The 15190-nt window shown below is 36.3% G+C and overlaps 2 protein-coding genes across 2 annotated transcripts; both read left to right on the forward strand.

The window, feature by feature from the left end:
• On the forward strand, positions 1 to 927 carry LOC150057462 (olfactory receptor 5V1-like). The gene has a single exon (XM_090340025.1). The coding sequence runs from the start codon at positions 1 to 3 to the stop codon at positions 925 to 927; it is 927 nt and encodes a 308-aa protein (XP_090196151.1).
• Positions 928 to 947: 20 nt separating this feature from the next.
• LOC150057463 (olfactory receptor 5B12-like) lies at positions 948 to 5178 on the forward strand. The gene is made up of 2 exons (XM_090340026.1): positions 948 to 1073; positions 4216 to 5178. The coding sequence occupies exons 1-2, from the start codon at positions 948 to 950 to the stop codon at positions 5176 to 5178; spliced, it is 1089 nt and encodes a 362-aa protein (XP_090196152.1).
• The last annotated feature ends 10012 nt before the right edge of the window (positions 5179 to 15190 follow it).

A 15190-nucleotide genomic window follows, 5' to 3' on the forward strand; every position in this document is an offset into this window, starting at 1 on the left:
ATGGATCTCTACAACCTTACAACCGTGACTCAGTTTATTCTCATTGGACTCTCTGACCTCCCTGAGGTACGGTACCCCCTGTTCCTGACATTTGTCATCATCTACCAGGTCACCTTGGCGGGTAATGGGGCCATTCTCCTGGCCATTGGCATAGAGAAAAAGCTTCACACCCCCATGTATTTCCTCTTGGCAAATTTGTCCCTGTTAGACATTTTTTGTCCATCTGCTACAGTTCCCAAGATGCTCCAGAACCTCTTGACAGAAGATCACAGCATTTCTTTTGTTGGGTGTGCTCTACAGCTTTATTTCTTGGTGGCCCTGGCTGGGACAGAAGTTTTCCTCCTGGCAGCCATGGCTTATGACCGGTATGTGGCCATATGTTTTCCCCTTCGTTACACACTCATCATGACCAATATGCGATGTGTGCAATTACTGATTGGGACCTGGACAGCTGGTTTTCTCAACTCCCTTCTCCACACAATGATGACCTTCAGCCTGTCTTTCTGCAGGTCTAATCGAGTTAACCAGTACTACTGTGATATCCCACCAGTGGTGGCCCTGTCTTGTTCTTCTACTTACATGGCAGAAATGCTTGTTTTGGTGGTTGGAGGTATTTTGGGTATTAGTGCCTTCCTGACCACCTTGGTCTCCTATATGTACATCATCTCCACCATCCTGAAGATCCGGTCAGCAGAAGGGAAGCGCAAAGCCTTCTCCACATGTGCCTCCCACCTCACTGTGGTCTGTTTGTTCTATGGCACAACTATCTTTACCTACATCCGCCCCTCCTCCAGTCAACATTCCCCTACCAGAGATCGACTTATCTCCATGCTCTATGGAGTAATTACTCCAATGTTAAACCCCATGATCTACAGTCTTCGAAACACAGAGGTGAAAGGAGCCCTCAGAAAGTTGTTATGTTTCTGAATATGGTTACAGGATGAAATATGAAAAGTGACTGCTTTGCCTTAAAGCATTGCGTGTGTGACCAGAAAATTATCATTTCAGAGAGCTGTCATTTACTGGTTTCTATCACCTCTAGAAAGAGGAATAATTTACAGATTATTACTTATGTAAGAAAACACTTTTGCTCTTCAATGAATTTTTTTCTTCGGCATATTTTCCTAGCTCTGTGCATCCTGATTATATCAGGTCCTGGTTCTCAATCTGCTAATGGAGTTTACTATATGTACCTCATCTATATTTTTGATTCTCAATGAACATGTGTCAATCTGTATCTAATATCTCCTTGTGTGTATTATATTTGAGTTTTCACTAATTGATGTGATCCCACAGCTAGTGAAAATTTTCATATATTATTGAATGCTTTCTATTTTCTCCTCTAGATTGTTGCTGATCTCATGCATGTTCAATCTTTTCAAATTACATTTGTTAAGTCATGTTGAATTTACCACTTATTGTGTGAGTGTGAAAGTAGACTGTAAGCACTTTGAAGTACTGAGATTTGTTGTCTGTAACATTTGAGAAAACTTTTATCACCAAATAGGGTACATCATACCATTCTACCAGAAGCAGTCACCATAGGGCAGGTTAATTATTTGTTACTTAATTTCAGAGTGAGCTAGGGAATCCATAAAGACTTTGCATTTAAATGACATTGTAACAGTTTATTCCTTGTAATAATGCCCCAGTTGATGAGTGGATCAACAAGATGTCATGTTTATACACAATCAAATTCTATGATGCTGTCAGAAAGAATGACATCGCCGCATTTGTAAGGAAATGGAAAGACTTAGAAAAATCGTATTAAGTGAAGTAAGCCAGACTCAAAGGAACATAGGCTCATTGGTTTCCCTCATTTGTCATAATCAGTAGAAACCTTAGGCTCTCCTAGCAGAGATTTACAATATAACAAAACCTAGATACATAAGGCCATATAGGATGACTCTAAATGAAAGGACCTCCAGGATATAGAAACAAAAGGCATATAATGAGTGATTGTTGTCCTTAATGTACTATGTTATCTCTCTTCTCTTTTGCTGTCCCTTGGCTGTCTTATATTGTTACAGTATCTCACTTTGTTACCTGATATATTTGATATATTTGTATTTGGTTATTTGAAGTTGGATAGGGAAGGGAGGAAAACAAGATGAAGGATGGGGGTAGGGGGAGGGAATTGGGGACCAAGACATGAGAAAGGGTATTAATGTATGTGAAGTAAATCACTTCTATCTCGTGAATATAATGTAACCCATCTATTAATTACAATAAAAATATATGGAAAAATTCTTTGGACACATGATCACTAAAATATCTTAAATTTTGCAATAGGTAATTCTAAGAAATATAAATGTCAGTTATGTAATTTTGTTATTAAAATTCATACTGAAGTGCCAGTGTGCCACCTAGTGGTAATGTGGTCCCCTATCATGAACAGAGCCCTGGGTTCAATTCCTGGTTACCACATACTCAAGAAAAAGCTGGAAGCAGGGCTGCCACTCTAGTGCCAGAATGCTAACCTTGAGCAAATAGTGTCTAAAGGCAGTGCCCAGACCCTGAAGTGAAGCCCCACCACTGGCAAAAAATACACTGAATTGATTATGTATCTCTATTGTTAGGTTTGGTTTTGTGCAGAAAGAAATATTACCCCTAGAATCCTCATTATCATATTTCCTAAGGGAACAGTATGCAAGATATAAATTATACACTGCACTCTGAGAGTTCTACATACAAGTGGTATTTGCCTTTATTGGACCACTGAACTATGATATGGTCTGGGTTGTCTTGCTTTCTTCTTCCTTAATTCTTTTGTTGATAAATTAATCTATTTAAAAGAAAACCTAAAAGTGATGTCCTTGAATAATGACATTTTAATTATGTTATGTTTTCAGATCTGTTTGTGGTACATTTTTTGCATACTTAGCTAATGCTATCTTTCTCTATGAAGTTGAAACTTGAAGTAAGTATCGTTTGAGTAGTAAAGCTTTCTGTGTAGTTCATTTGTCACTGAGTATATGCTCTATAATATGTTGGTGAAAGAATGTTTCACTTCCAGTGGGAGGTCAGTACTTACAACACATCCTTATAAGTGTTCTCACATGCTTAGTGCTGAGAATTACATGTTTACACCACATGCACTACAGTAAAGCATGTGAATTACTAGACCGTTAGATTAATAAGGAAAATTATAGTGTCCTCTTCAGCAAAGAATTGTTGACAAAATGCCCTCACAGCCTTTAGATTAAATCCCAAACACTTGGCTTATGTATGCTTTTTAGGGAGCCAAAAGAGATGGTTAACGAAAATACAATTAAAGCTTTAAATTTAATACATTTTAAGTTTTATTCAACAAATTTTTAAAGTCAATTACAAAACTTAACAAAAATATATTGCCAATTTTTGGTGGCACAATTATGTAATTGTATGAAAGTTCAGGTAGCTTGCATCAATAAAATGTTATCATGACATTTCATATAGTTCATGTTTCCTTGAATCACAACTCCTTGTTACAACTATTTAAAGATAATAAGAATTTTTAGAAAAATCTAGGCTAAGACATGGGTCACATGGTAGAGAGTCAGCAAAGAAAATAAACCAAGTAAACATGGGTTCATGAATTCAAATCTCAGTACCAGAAAAAAAATCATAGAAGTAGTTCATATCTACTTTTTCCAAACAGAGATAACTAGAACAGATGACACAGCAGTCTTACATTTTTCATTCCATATTTTTATTTCTTATGTGTATTAACCCCTAGAATTTACTAAAAAATATCGCAAAGTATATGTACATAGACCAAATAATCACCTTTGTGTTATATATATTTGTTTTAAAATCACGAATTTCTCAAATATACAAAATATAGAAAAAATAATAGTCAACGTGCACCTTAACTATTTAATATCAAAATAATGCTATCTGCATACATAAAGATGGTACGGTGAGAATGAAGCATCAAGTGCATCCATGCATTTGAGAAATACATCATCAGCTTCCATTGACTAAAATAATGTTTGCAGGTGCAGATTCCAAGGCTTATAGTTACTGAAAAGGCTTCTTTCTGAGAGTGTAGTAAGGGTGAACGAGTTTGAAAATATCATGAGGACAGCAGATGTTTGAAATGGAAGTTGTAGATGGTGAAATCCCAAGGATATTTAGCTCACCTACTTTATCACCGTCATCATTGCCTTATTAAGAATTTCTTCATTCCTGTATTCCTTGGATTTTATCCCTCACCTGTACTTGTTGGATTAGTTTTCCAGACATACTGTGGTGGAAAGAAGAGATGGAGCTTACAATCATACAACTGTGACTCAGTTTATTCTCATTGGACTCTCTGACCTCCCTGAGGTGCGGTACCCACTCTTCCTGGCATTTGTCATCATCTACCAGGTCACCTTGGCGGGTAATGGGGCCATGCTCCTGGCCATTGGCATAGAGAAAAAGCTTCACACCCCCATGTATTTCCTCTTGGCAAATTTGTCCCTGTTAGACATATTTTGTCCATCTGCTACAGTTCCCAAGATGCTCCAAAACCTCTTGACAGACGACCACAGCATTTCTTTTGTTGGGTGTGCTCTACAGCTTTATTTCCTGGTGGCCCTGGTTGGGACTGAGGTCTTTCAGCTGGCTGTCATGGCTTATGACCGGTATGTGGCCATATGTTTTCCCCTTCGTTACACACTCATCATGACCAATATGCGATGTGTGCAATTACTGATTGGGACCTGGACAGCTGGTTTTCTCAACTCCCTTCTCCACACAATGATGACCTTCAGCCTGTCTTTCTGCAGGTCTAATCGAGTTAACCAGTACTACTGTGATATCCCACCAGTGGTGGCCCTGTCTTGTTCTTCTACTTACATGGCAGAAATGCTTGTTTTGGTGGTTGGAGGTATTTTGGGTATTAGTGCCTTCCTGACCACCTTGGTCTCCTATATGTACATCATCTCCACCATCCTGAAGATCCGGTCAGCAGAAGGGAAGTGCAAAGCCTTCTCCACATGTTCCTCCCACCTCACCGTGGTCTGTTTGTTTTATGGCGCATCCATCTTTACCTACATTCGTCCCTTCTCTAGTCAACATTCCCATGCCCGAGACAGACTCATCTCCATGTTATACGGGGTGATTACTCCAATGTTAAACCCCATCATCTACAGCCTGAGAAATACAGAGGTGAAAGGAACACTCAGAAGACTTCTTTGCAATAAAACATAGGTAGCAGGGAACGGAGAAAACAAGATGAGGGGTGGGGTGGGGGGGAGGGAAATGGGGACCAAGACATGTGAAAGGGTATCAATGTATGGGAATTAATGCACCATCTATCTGGCAAATATCATGTAACCCTTCTATTAATTACAATAAAAATATATGAAAAAAGAAAACATAGGTAGCCCAACATAATCTTAAAATAGTGTATAGAAATGAATTTGTGGGAATGCATTTTTCTTTTGACATATAAAACAAAAATGCAGACATATATAAAATTTAAATACAAATGGAAATATAGTTTTAGGTATCTACCATCATTGTTCTATCTGTCTTCTGGGAATTAACAGTTCTTTCAAAAATACACATCTTGATATTTACTCAATTATCAGTATATCATGACTAACTTTTTATCAGTGACATCCTTAGCTACATTCAAGTCCAAATGTGTGTGTGCATTATTCCTATCTTTGTTCCTATTTCTATTTCTAATCTATATTTAGTCACTTATCTATAGGTTTTAACTTTTTACCTTTGAAATTCTGTTTGCAAGGGATATTTTTATAATGTTCAATTTTGTGATTCCTTAAATATACGATGAATTTTATTATATGCATTGCTTTGAATTACATGTAATATCATTTTATTTGCATATATTGAACTACCATAATATGCCCCATAACGATGTTAAAATATTGTATCTCAAAAAAATTAAATTTAAATCAGTAAGTTGACTCATTTGTAGACAAATTGATGTTTGAATTTTGTCTTTATTCTCTTTTAGCTCATGAGTCAATCTATGTTTTAGTAGAGATTTTAACGTATTTACTTTCAAAGTAATCATTAATATGCAAAGCAAACCATTTATTGCTATATCTTTTAGAGTATTGTTTTTATTCTCTTTTGCTGCATTTTAATATTATTTGATGTTTTCCTTTTGTAGTATTATTTGAATTCTATTTTCATATGTGTAACATCATCTTTTTTTGACCAAAATAATCTCAGAACTTAATGTAATCTGTACAGATTTATTCAATTACTATTAACAAGAGTTTGGAAATCATACCTCCTTGCTCCAAAGAGACAAAAAAGGGAAAATACCCATAATTTTAATATTACTAAAGTATCTTTGTTTTTAGAAAAACATTTATTAAAACTAACTTTGAAAATTCTGCAGATTGCTCTGGATATGTTGGCAACTGCCTATAAACAAAGTTATTTTGGAGACAGAAGATTCAGGAGGCCAGAATGATAAAGTTACCACAAAGCCCTCTCTGAAAAAATAAGCAGCACAAAAAGGACTGAAAGCATGACACGAGTGCACAGAACTTGTCTAGCAGTTCATGCCTTGAGTTCAAATCTTAATACTATCAAAAAAGAATATTGCCCAGATGTTCATTGATTTTCATCCAGTAACTTCAGATCCATAACCTACATCAGTGCAATGTGTCCCCAAACTGTCTTAACATTTTTGCTTTGTGAGAATTAGTATACACTTGCATGCCCAACTGAAAGTAATTTTAACATCTTAGTTGAGAAAATAGGACAGAATTCATTTTAAAAGGTGTTCACTTACACAATGAACTATAAATATAAATTGTAGTACCGAGTTTGGGATTTCCAGTTGTGAGGAGTGTAAACTGCAATCATTCAGCTGTTAGACCTGTAAATGTTTTAGTGAAGAATCCATGAGTAGTGTGCCATGATGATAGTTTTTAACACTTTGGTGCATGTTTTTATAATTACTGAATTAAAATGCCATACTTACATTTAAATTCCATTCACAGATTTTTTCCCCAATATTCTCAACAACATAAATAACTTCTAATAAGCATTCTATCATTCATTGACAGAAAACCTTTGGCATTTCTTACATATTTCCATAGTGTATACAATACCAAGACTAGTCCAAGACTTGCTATCACAAAAAGCATACAGTCAACAAAACTGAGAAGTGTGTAACATCATCTTTGCTTTTTAAATTACTCTTTCCCTATGGGGTTTCAAAAATTTAGTTTATAAAATGCATTAAACATAGGATCCATGTTCATATAGTGCGAGACCAAAATGTCTAGTTATCCTAGATAGTTTAAGATTGCAACTCATCCAGCTTGGGGTTCTAGTGAGAGGTAGATGGTGGCAGGTGATACGTGTTTGAATGGAAGAGGGATTTGACAAGCAAGTGTGGTTTGTTATATAGGTAATATTTGCCAGGTAATGGCTACTTCTGGTTATTTCAGTCTTAGAAAAAGTAGCAGCTATCAATATCTCCTTGTCCTGATAAAAGGTCTTTGTTAAGAAGCAGATGGGATATACAGTAGAGACAGTTCTTTAGTTCTGTTGGTTTCTGACTGTATACTATGATGACAGTGTTTTTCTTTTTAAATTTTATTTGGTGATACTGAGTTCTAAATTAAGACTTCATGTTTGCTAGACAGGCAGTATATCACTGAAGCCATAGCTAAGTCTTTTTTCCTTCTTGCTGTGTCTGTGTGAAATTACTTCAAGAGCCAATCCTCATGGCATATAGCTTAGTATAATAGTACCATAAGCTATGAGTCAAGGATTTTAAAATGATAGCTCTGACACACTGAAAGAGTAGATGAATTAACTATATTTGGCTAAGTGGCAATTTTGTAAATAACTATCTTTTTATTCATTATTTTAAAATGAAGAAATGGGAATCATCTTTCAGAGGTGACTAATAAAACCAGAGAGAGGACTAAAGGAAGGGTGTTAATATCAAAATAAGATGATTATCTAAAATGCAAAACAGGTCATGTCTCAATGTCTTCTGTAGTTTTCTGCCTAGATCTCACATAATAATCCAAGTACTTTAGAACATTCAAGCAGTTTATAGTCAGATATCTCACTGGTATTGGCATGAATACTCTGATGTTGAGACATCTACGTGTCTCAGGAGCAGACTATAAATTGGGATATAGATTTGACTAAGGAGAGAGCTTTTATATATTCTAGTTGGATGTATTATGAGGACATATTATTATGCCCCCATAGAAAAAGAAAACAAACTGGCTATATAACATATGTCTGAATATTATGAAAAGCCATGTGATACAAAAGGCAGCTGTACTTCCCACAGTCCTTCCTGGAAATGAAGAATTGTGGTTACACCAGTCACAATTCCCTGTGCAACATACTGTTTTAATAATTATTCAGTGGTCTTCTTCTGCGGCATCAGGATAAGTGCTCCCCCTTTTATCTGGGAGAAATGACTTTAGGGTCATATGTGTTCATCAAGGTGGTTTGGTGTAAAATATTTAATTGGAACATTGCCTTTTGAAGATGAAGCTATGCTTTAACAGAAAGCACAGCTTGCAATCGAGTCATTGTGATATAGCTTCCTCAAAGCAGTCTTGGAATATTCATAGCAGCTAGGATGGCATGAAAACTTTCAAGAGGGATGCTTGGTTGACAGGCCTTCTCACAAGGCAGCTGGGCTACCAGAGAACTCTCTAACATCTCTACATTAAGGACAAAGTACAGTAGCAACAAACATTTTCACTTAATAGAAAAATAATAGAAAACTGTGAATGGAAAAGAAAAAAAAAACAGCCCATAGCAGGAAGAACAGTGTTGGAGGAATATCAATACCAAGCTTGAACCCAATTACAAAGTCATAGTAATAAACAGAGGTTGGTACTGGCACAAGAATAGGCCAGAAGACAAATATAATAGAAGACCCAGAAGTGAACCCACAGACCTTTAGCCACCTAATACTTGACAAGGGAGCCAAGGAATGACAAGAGTGAAGAAAGACAGCCTGTTTAAGAAATGGTGCTGGGGGCCGGGAGTTAGGCCTAGTGGTTAAAGTGCTTGCCTAGCATGCATGAAGACCCGGGTTCGATTCCTTGGTACCACATACATAGAAAAAAGCCGGAAGTGGTGCTGAGGCTCAAGTGATGGAGCTCTAGCCTTGAGAAAGTCCAAGGACATTGCTCAGGCCCTGAGCTCAAGCCCAGGACTGGCAAAAAAAAAAAGAAAAGAAAGAAATGGTGCTGGCAGAATTGGCTATACAGAATTGACTATGCAGAAAACTAAAGCTTGATATTTATATATTACCCTGCACCAGAATCAATTGCAAATGGATCCAAGACTTAAATGTAAGGCCATTTTCCCTGAATTACAAGAAGGGAAACATTAGGCTCCTTGGCAAAGGTCAAAACTTCCTGAGTAATGATCCAGAATCACAGTATATCCAAGGAACACTGGATAAATGGGATTGCATTAAACTGAGAAATTTATGTGTGGAAAAAGGACAGAGATGTGAAGACAAAGAGAAAGCTCATAGATTGAAAGAAGATCTCTACTAGCTCTGCGTCAGACAAGGGCCTCAGATCTAAAATTTACTTAGGGCTCAAAAAATTAAGCCCTCAACCCTAAATCCTCAAAGGCAGAACAACCCAATTAATAAATGGAGTAAAGACGTAAAGAGAGACTTCTCAGAAGAAGTAAGAATGGACAACAGACACATTAAGAAATATTCAGTATCTCTGTTCTTAAAAGAAATGCAAATCAAGACGACATTGAGATTTCACCTCATCTTAGTTAGAATGGACGTTATCAAGGGAATGAACAATAACAGATGCTGATGCTGATGTGGCTAAATGGGAACACTGCTGCAGTATTGGTGGGAATGTAAACTTGTTCAACCACTCTGGAAAGCAGTATGAATGTTCCTCGAATAAACTAAACATGGAGCTTCCCTATGACCCAGAAATTCCCCGTATAGGCATCATTCCAGTTGACAACAAACTAGATCCCAGTAAAGCGACAAGCACGACTGCATTCAATCCAGCATTACTAGCAATAGCCAAGGTATTTCAAGAGCCTGGATATTCAGTATCTTGGGATCAACTGAGATGTCCCTCATTTGATGAATGGGTCAAGGAAATGTGTTGTATTATGTACAAAATGAAATTCCATCTTTCTATCAGACAGAATGACATCACACCATGTGTAAGGAAGTGGGGAAATTTGGAAAAATGATATTAAGAGATGTAAGCCAGACCCCAAAACATAGGTTGCATGTTTCCCCTCATCTGCCGTAATTAGAGTGGGCTTATAAATCTACAAATAAACCTAATGGATAGTACAAGTCAAAAGCAATTACAATTGGATATGATAAAATAAACAGGACTTGAGACAGTCACAGAGTGAAAACCAAGGAGAGGATCACAGTAGCTTTGTGCATGACAACACATAAAATGATATCAACTCCAAGAAGTGGAAAAAATTAATTTCTAAAATTTTACTTTTTGTGCTTCTTTTGTCTTTCTGTCTCCCCCCTTTGGTTTCTATTTTTGATTGAAATACCTTGTGCCTTGTATGTAAGTGTACCTGATTTGACAAGGGGAAGGGAAGCATAAAAAGGATTGGACAAAAGGTAACTAGTTATTCAGTGATAGTGGACACTGTGCTGAAAATGAACTTTGCATCACGGGGAAAAGGAAGGCGTGGAGGGAAGTGATGGGGAAAGGAGAGAAGAGGCGATTCTGTTCAAAAGGAAATATACTCCATTCCTGATTGATATCATGGAAACCCCTCTCTACCTCACATTTACAATAAAAATTAATGAAAAACAAACATTAAAAGTGTGCTTCCATTATCATTAATGTTAATAGTAACTTACCAGTGTTGACCAGCGTAACAAGGAACTATGCTTATAAAAGCATGTCATAACAAGGTAAGATACTGTAACAATATGAGATAACCAAGGGGCAGCAAAAGAAATGAGAGACATGTTATCTGATATATTGTATATATGCATACTTGGTTATGTGAAATAGGATAGGGAAGGGGGGAAAACAAGAAGAGGGATGGGGGTGGGGGAGGGAAATGGGGACCAAGACATGAGAAAGGGTATCAATGTATGTGAAGTAATGCACCTTCTATCTGGTGAATATAATGTAACCCTTCTATTAATTACAATAAAATTATATGAGAAAAAAGCATGTCATACAACCAATACATGGAAAGAGTTCAGAACTGCATGTTTTGATAGACACCTAAAAGAAAGATGAGAAGCAGAATGGGAAATATTAGTTAAAATATGAAACTACTGGAGGTGTAGCTCAATGATAGGTCATAAAACTATAACATGCAGTTTTTACATATGATCCTTTGTACATCACATTTATCAAAATGGTACAAATTAAATAAGGAATATATAACATGCAAAAATCTGGGTATTCAATACCCATTGTGAGGGTATATGTTTATGTGTATATGCATGCAAATATAGATATATATACATGTCATAATATATGTCACTATCTATAAATTATTTTGGAAACTATCCAAATTCAAAATAATTTTACCTTGGACTATGTAAAATATTATATGTATAATCCTATAATAAATATGTTGAATAGTTTTCCTTTTGAACCTATCCCATATGTATGAAATAAACATATGCATGAATCTTGAAAAATATTAAATTTATAACTTTGTATACATAACTAAATGCATTTTATATTAATAATTGTGTATTACCAACTACTATGTATAATTGATATATAATATAGAGTATTTTTGACATAATTTGTTATAATTGAAAAGGAGAAGTACACAAATAGAGGAAAGTAAGGCATTGGAGAATGCATTGGCAATTTTGGATTTCATTCTATGTCTCTCCATGGGTACATTGATAGTATTAAAGGTGAAAGAATGAACCTCTTCATAATCTCTAGCCTACACCCTGATATAAGCACCTTTGCAATATGACTTGATATGGTACAGATTTGTGGTTGACCCTGTTCTTCAACACGTTAGTAAGAGATATTAACATTTTCATAGGAAACTCACATTTAATAAATCAACAATATCTTCATCACAGTTATAATTGGAGGAATGTCTGTGTTGTAGAAGACTTTTCCTGTTTGTCCTAAGGAACATTTGGTACCTTAGTAATTTAGTGGAATCTGATAAGAATAACTGGACTTATTTTGAATAGTTTGTGGGCTTTCTATTTTGTATATAGTGTAATAACAATAATTTCTTCTGTTCCTCTAGCAATGACTAACCTAATCCTTAGAAACTGGGGCAAAGCAGCCAAGATGAGTGAGGCCTACCAAAGCCCAATAGCCATCAGAGCCCCAAATCCAGAGAGCCTGCAGGACCTCCTTTTGTCAGATTTGATCTTTCATTTTTGCTTACAAAGTGTATTTTATTATTTATTTATTTATTTATTTACTTACTTACTTACTTATTTATTTATTGCCAGTCCTGGGCTTGAGCTCAGGGTCTGAGCACTGTCCTTGGACTTTTACAAGGCTAGATAGAGCTCTACCACTTAAGCCTCAGCACCACTTCCAGCTTTTTTCTACGTATGTGGTATAGAGGAACCTAACTCGGGTCTTCGTGCATGTTAGGCAAGCATTCTACTGCTCGGCCAAAATCCGGCCCCATCAAGTATATGTTTAAAAGCACACAATGTTCTTCAAACAAGCATGTGAAAACTATATATGGTGAACCCTTAGGTTCAGGAGAATGCAATGTACTCTGTTGTGACTGTGAAAAATGATACATACATAATTCATTTCTTCATGTGCTCTGGTTGGCTTTTGTGGATATGGGGTACCTAGTCTTATGTTACAAATTGTAAGCTGGATTTACTAGAAGAAGTAAGAAGGGAGGGGCTGGGAAAGAAGAGTGGCAAATATGGAGGTTTAAATTAGATCATAAAACCAAAACTTGTTTTGTGAAGTTGCTAGCATTAATAACTGTCAGCAGTTTTTTCCTAAAGTTTATTAATGATAGACTCTGCAGTGCTCTGTTCTGTTTCACCAAAGGGCTCTATAAAAAAGCAGTCACAAAGAATCCAATGACTAGGGGATAGGAAGTAAAATCATCAAAATTATCCCAGAATTACCCTAGAATTTAGTACAAAATGTGACTGTTCTGTTCCTGTGAGAAGGCTAGCTTCCAGAGACATTCTCTAGAAGTAATTTAGCTTCCTGTACTTAATCACTTATCTATTCTCCCAGTGAGACTTTTATTGAAAACAGAGCATGCTAAAAGGATAGGGGTTATCCAAGGTTGTATTCTCTCACAGACACAAAAGAAATGGGAGAATTGATTATAGCTTTTTTTTAAAGCAACTTTCAGAATTGGGATCTGAGCCAACTTTCAAACCTCAGCTCTGGGCTTGCTTGGGGACTTGTTAAAGTGTTAAAATACAACAATTAAAAAGTTACTACTAGAAAAAATTACAAGTACTTTCATTTGCTGGTTGGATCTCAGGGGGAGCTGGAAGTTAACATCTCTAGGGTTTCTATCTTAGTTCTTCTGGTCAGTAATGAAACCTTTAGGACATTGAAAGGGAACTTGACAATAGTCAAATCTAAGAGCAACTTCACAAAAGTTTTTGTTTCTCTTGGGATGAGATGCAATTCCCAGCGGCAATGCAGGCACCATTCACCTATAATCAAATGTGTCTTGTCTATGTCTAAGAGAGTATTGGGGATGGAGGACAACAGTTAATTCATTAACTTAAAGTAGGTTGCCTCCCTGAGCGCATTTGCCTTCTGTGCTTGTTTCATGAGACATATCTATACTTGATTGTTGACTCTTAGAGTAAATTGACCATTTCAGAGATGAATTATTTCCTTGGAATGATTACAAGAATGTCTGCAATAAAAAAAAAACCTCCAGATTTTAAACTTTCCTTTCTTTTGTTAGAGCATTATAGTGAAATTTTCATGCACTGGAAATATAATTTACCTTATTAAGTGTCAAAATACGCATAATGCAACTTCCTTAATTAACGAGTAGCTATCTAATGAGAGTTTATACATTCATTTAATTTATTCCTAAGCTCATAAGTGGGGCCAGGATTTCCCATATGCAAAAAAAAAAAAACAGAAAAAAAGAAAATAGGGCTGGGAGTTTGGCCTAGTGGTTAAAGTGCTTGCCTTGCATGCACGAAGACCCGGGTTCGATTCCTTGGTACCACATATGTAGAAAAAAGCTGGAAGTGGTGCTGAGGCTCAAGTGGTAGAGCTCTAGCCTTGAGAAAGTCCAAGGACATTGCTCAGACCCTGAGCTCAAGCACAGGACTGGCAAAAAAAAGAAAATAATTAGTACACTCTGAAAAATATAAAACCTTTAAGACAGATTGAGTTGATCAGTGATATTTCAGCCACAGTATTTCTATTTAGCTACCATGTAAGGAAAAGTATTTCCTAACCTGGAGAACTTCTAGGTGAAGACAAACCTCACTAGCTCTCCTTCATGTGATATTTCAATGATTATTTCCCTGTCCACATTACTATTATCATGCTCTTAGCAGCATCCCACTATTTCAACAGTTAAATATGTAGTTTAAAGTTATGTTGAAAATTGACATTTGTAAAATGCCTCAAGCTAAATATTATAAGAAAGGAAATTTCCTTGAAGATCAAATAAGATAATTTGAGACTGGCATAGTATTGCAATAAGAACATGTGGGCCATTCAAGGAGGTTGAGGCAACGAGAAATTTTTAAATTAACTAAAAGGCCAAAATATCTGTTTAAATTGATGGATAGAAAATTCATGGGTCCTGGACAACACAGGAAGGAGTTGACATCAGTTCCTTGGTCCAGGGTATCTTGTCTGAATTGTTGCAATCTTAAGTACAGCATACACAGAAGTGAAAATGAGCATTGTTAGTAAATCCAGACTTATTACCTGGAATAATGGGAAATAGAACAATTTAGAGTTTTTTGTAGCTTCCACTGAACAAAACAACTTGTTTCTTGCAGGGCCTCTAAGCATTCTACAGCTCTAGGCCTTTTTCCTTGGGGGATAAATGGTGTTACTTCTGTTAGGCTTCAGGCTTAATGGCATAACCTATTTTACTTATGATAGACAGCATGGTAGCGCTTTTAGAAAGTACAGTTAAATCTGTGTGCCGCTTGACTCCTGCCTATAATCCTAGCTTCTTAAGGGACTGAAAATCAATGTTTGAAGCCACAGCTAAGGCAGAAAATTCTGTGATACTTCATCTGCAATTAACT

Source organism: Megascapheus bottae, chromosome 10, assembly GCF_031878675.1.
Source record: "Megascapheus bottae isolate mThoBot1 chromosome 10, mThoBot2.hap1, whole genome shotgun sequence".
Taxonomy (NCBI): domain Eukaryota; kingdom Metazoa; phylum Chordata; class Mammalia; order Rodentia; family Geomyidae; genus Megascapheus; species Megascapheus bottae.

Excerpts from the sequence above, each read along its gene's own strand:
- LOC150057463 (XM_090340026.1), top strand. The coding sequence starts at position 948 with ATGAAAAGTGACTGCTTTGCCTTAAAGCATTGCGTGTGTGACCAGAAA. Across the intron at positions 1,074-4,215 it reads ATTTACAGATTATTACTTAT|TTTTCCAGACATACTGTGGT; the intron begins GTAAGAAAACAC and ends TTGTTGGATTAG.
- LOC150057462 (XM_090340025.1), top strand. The coding sequence starts at position 1 with ATGGATCTCTACAACCTTACAACCGTGACTCAGTTTATTCTCATTGGA.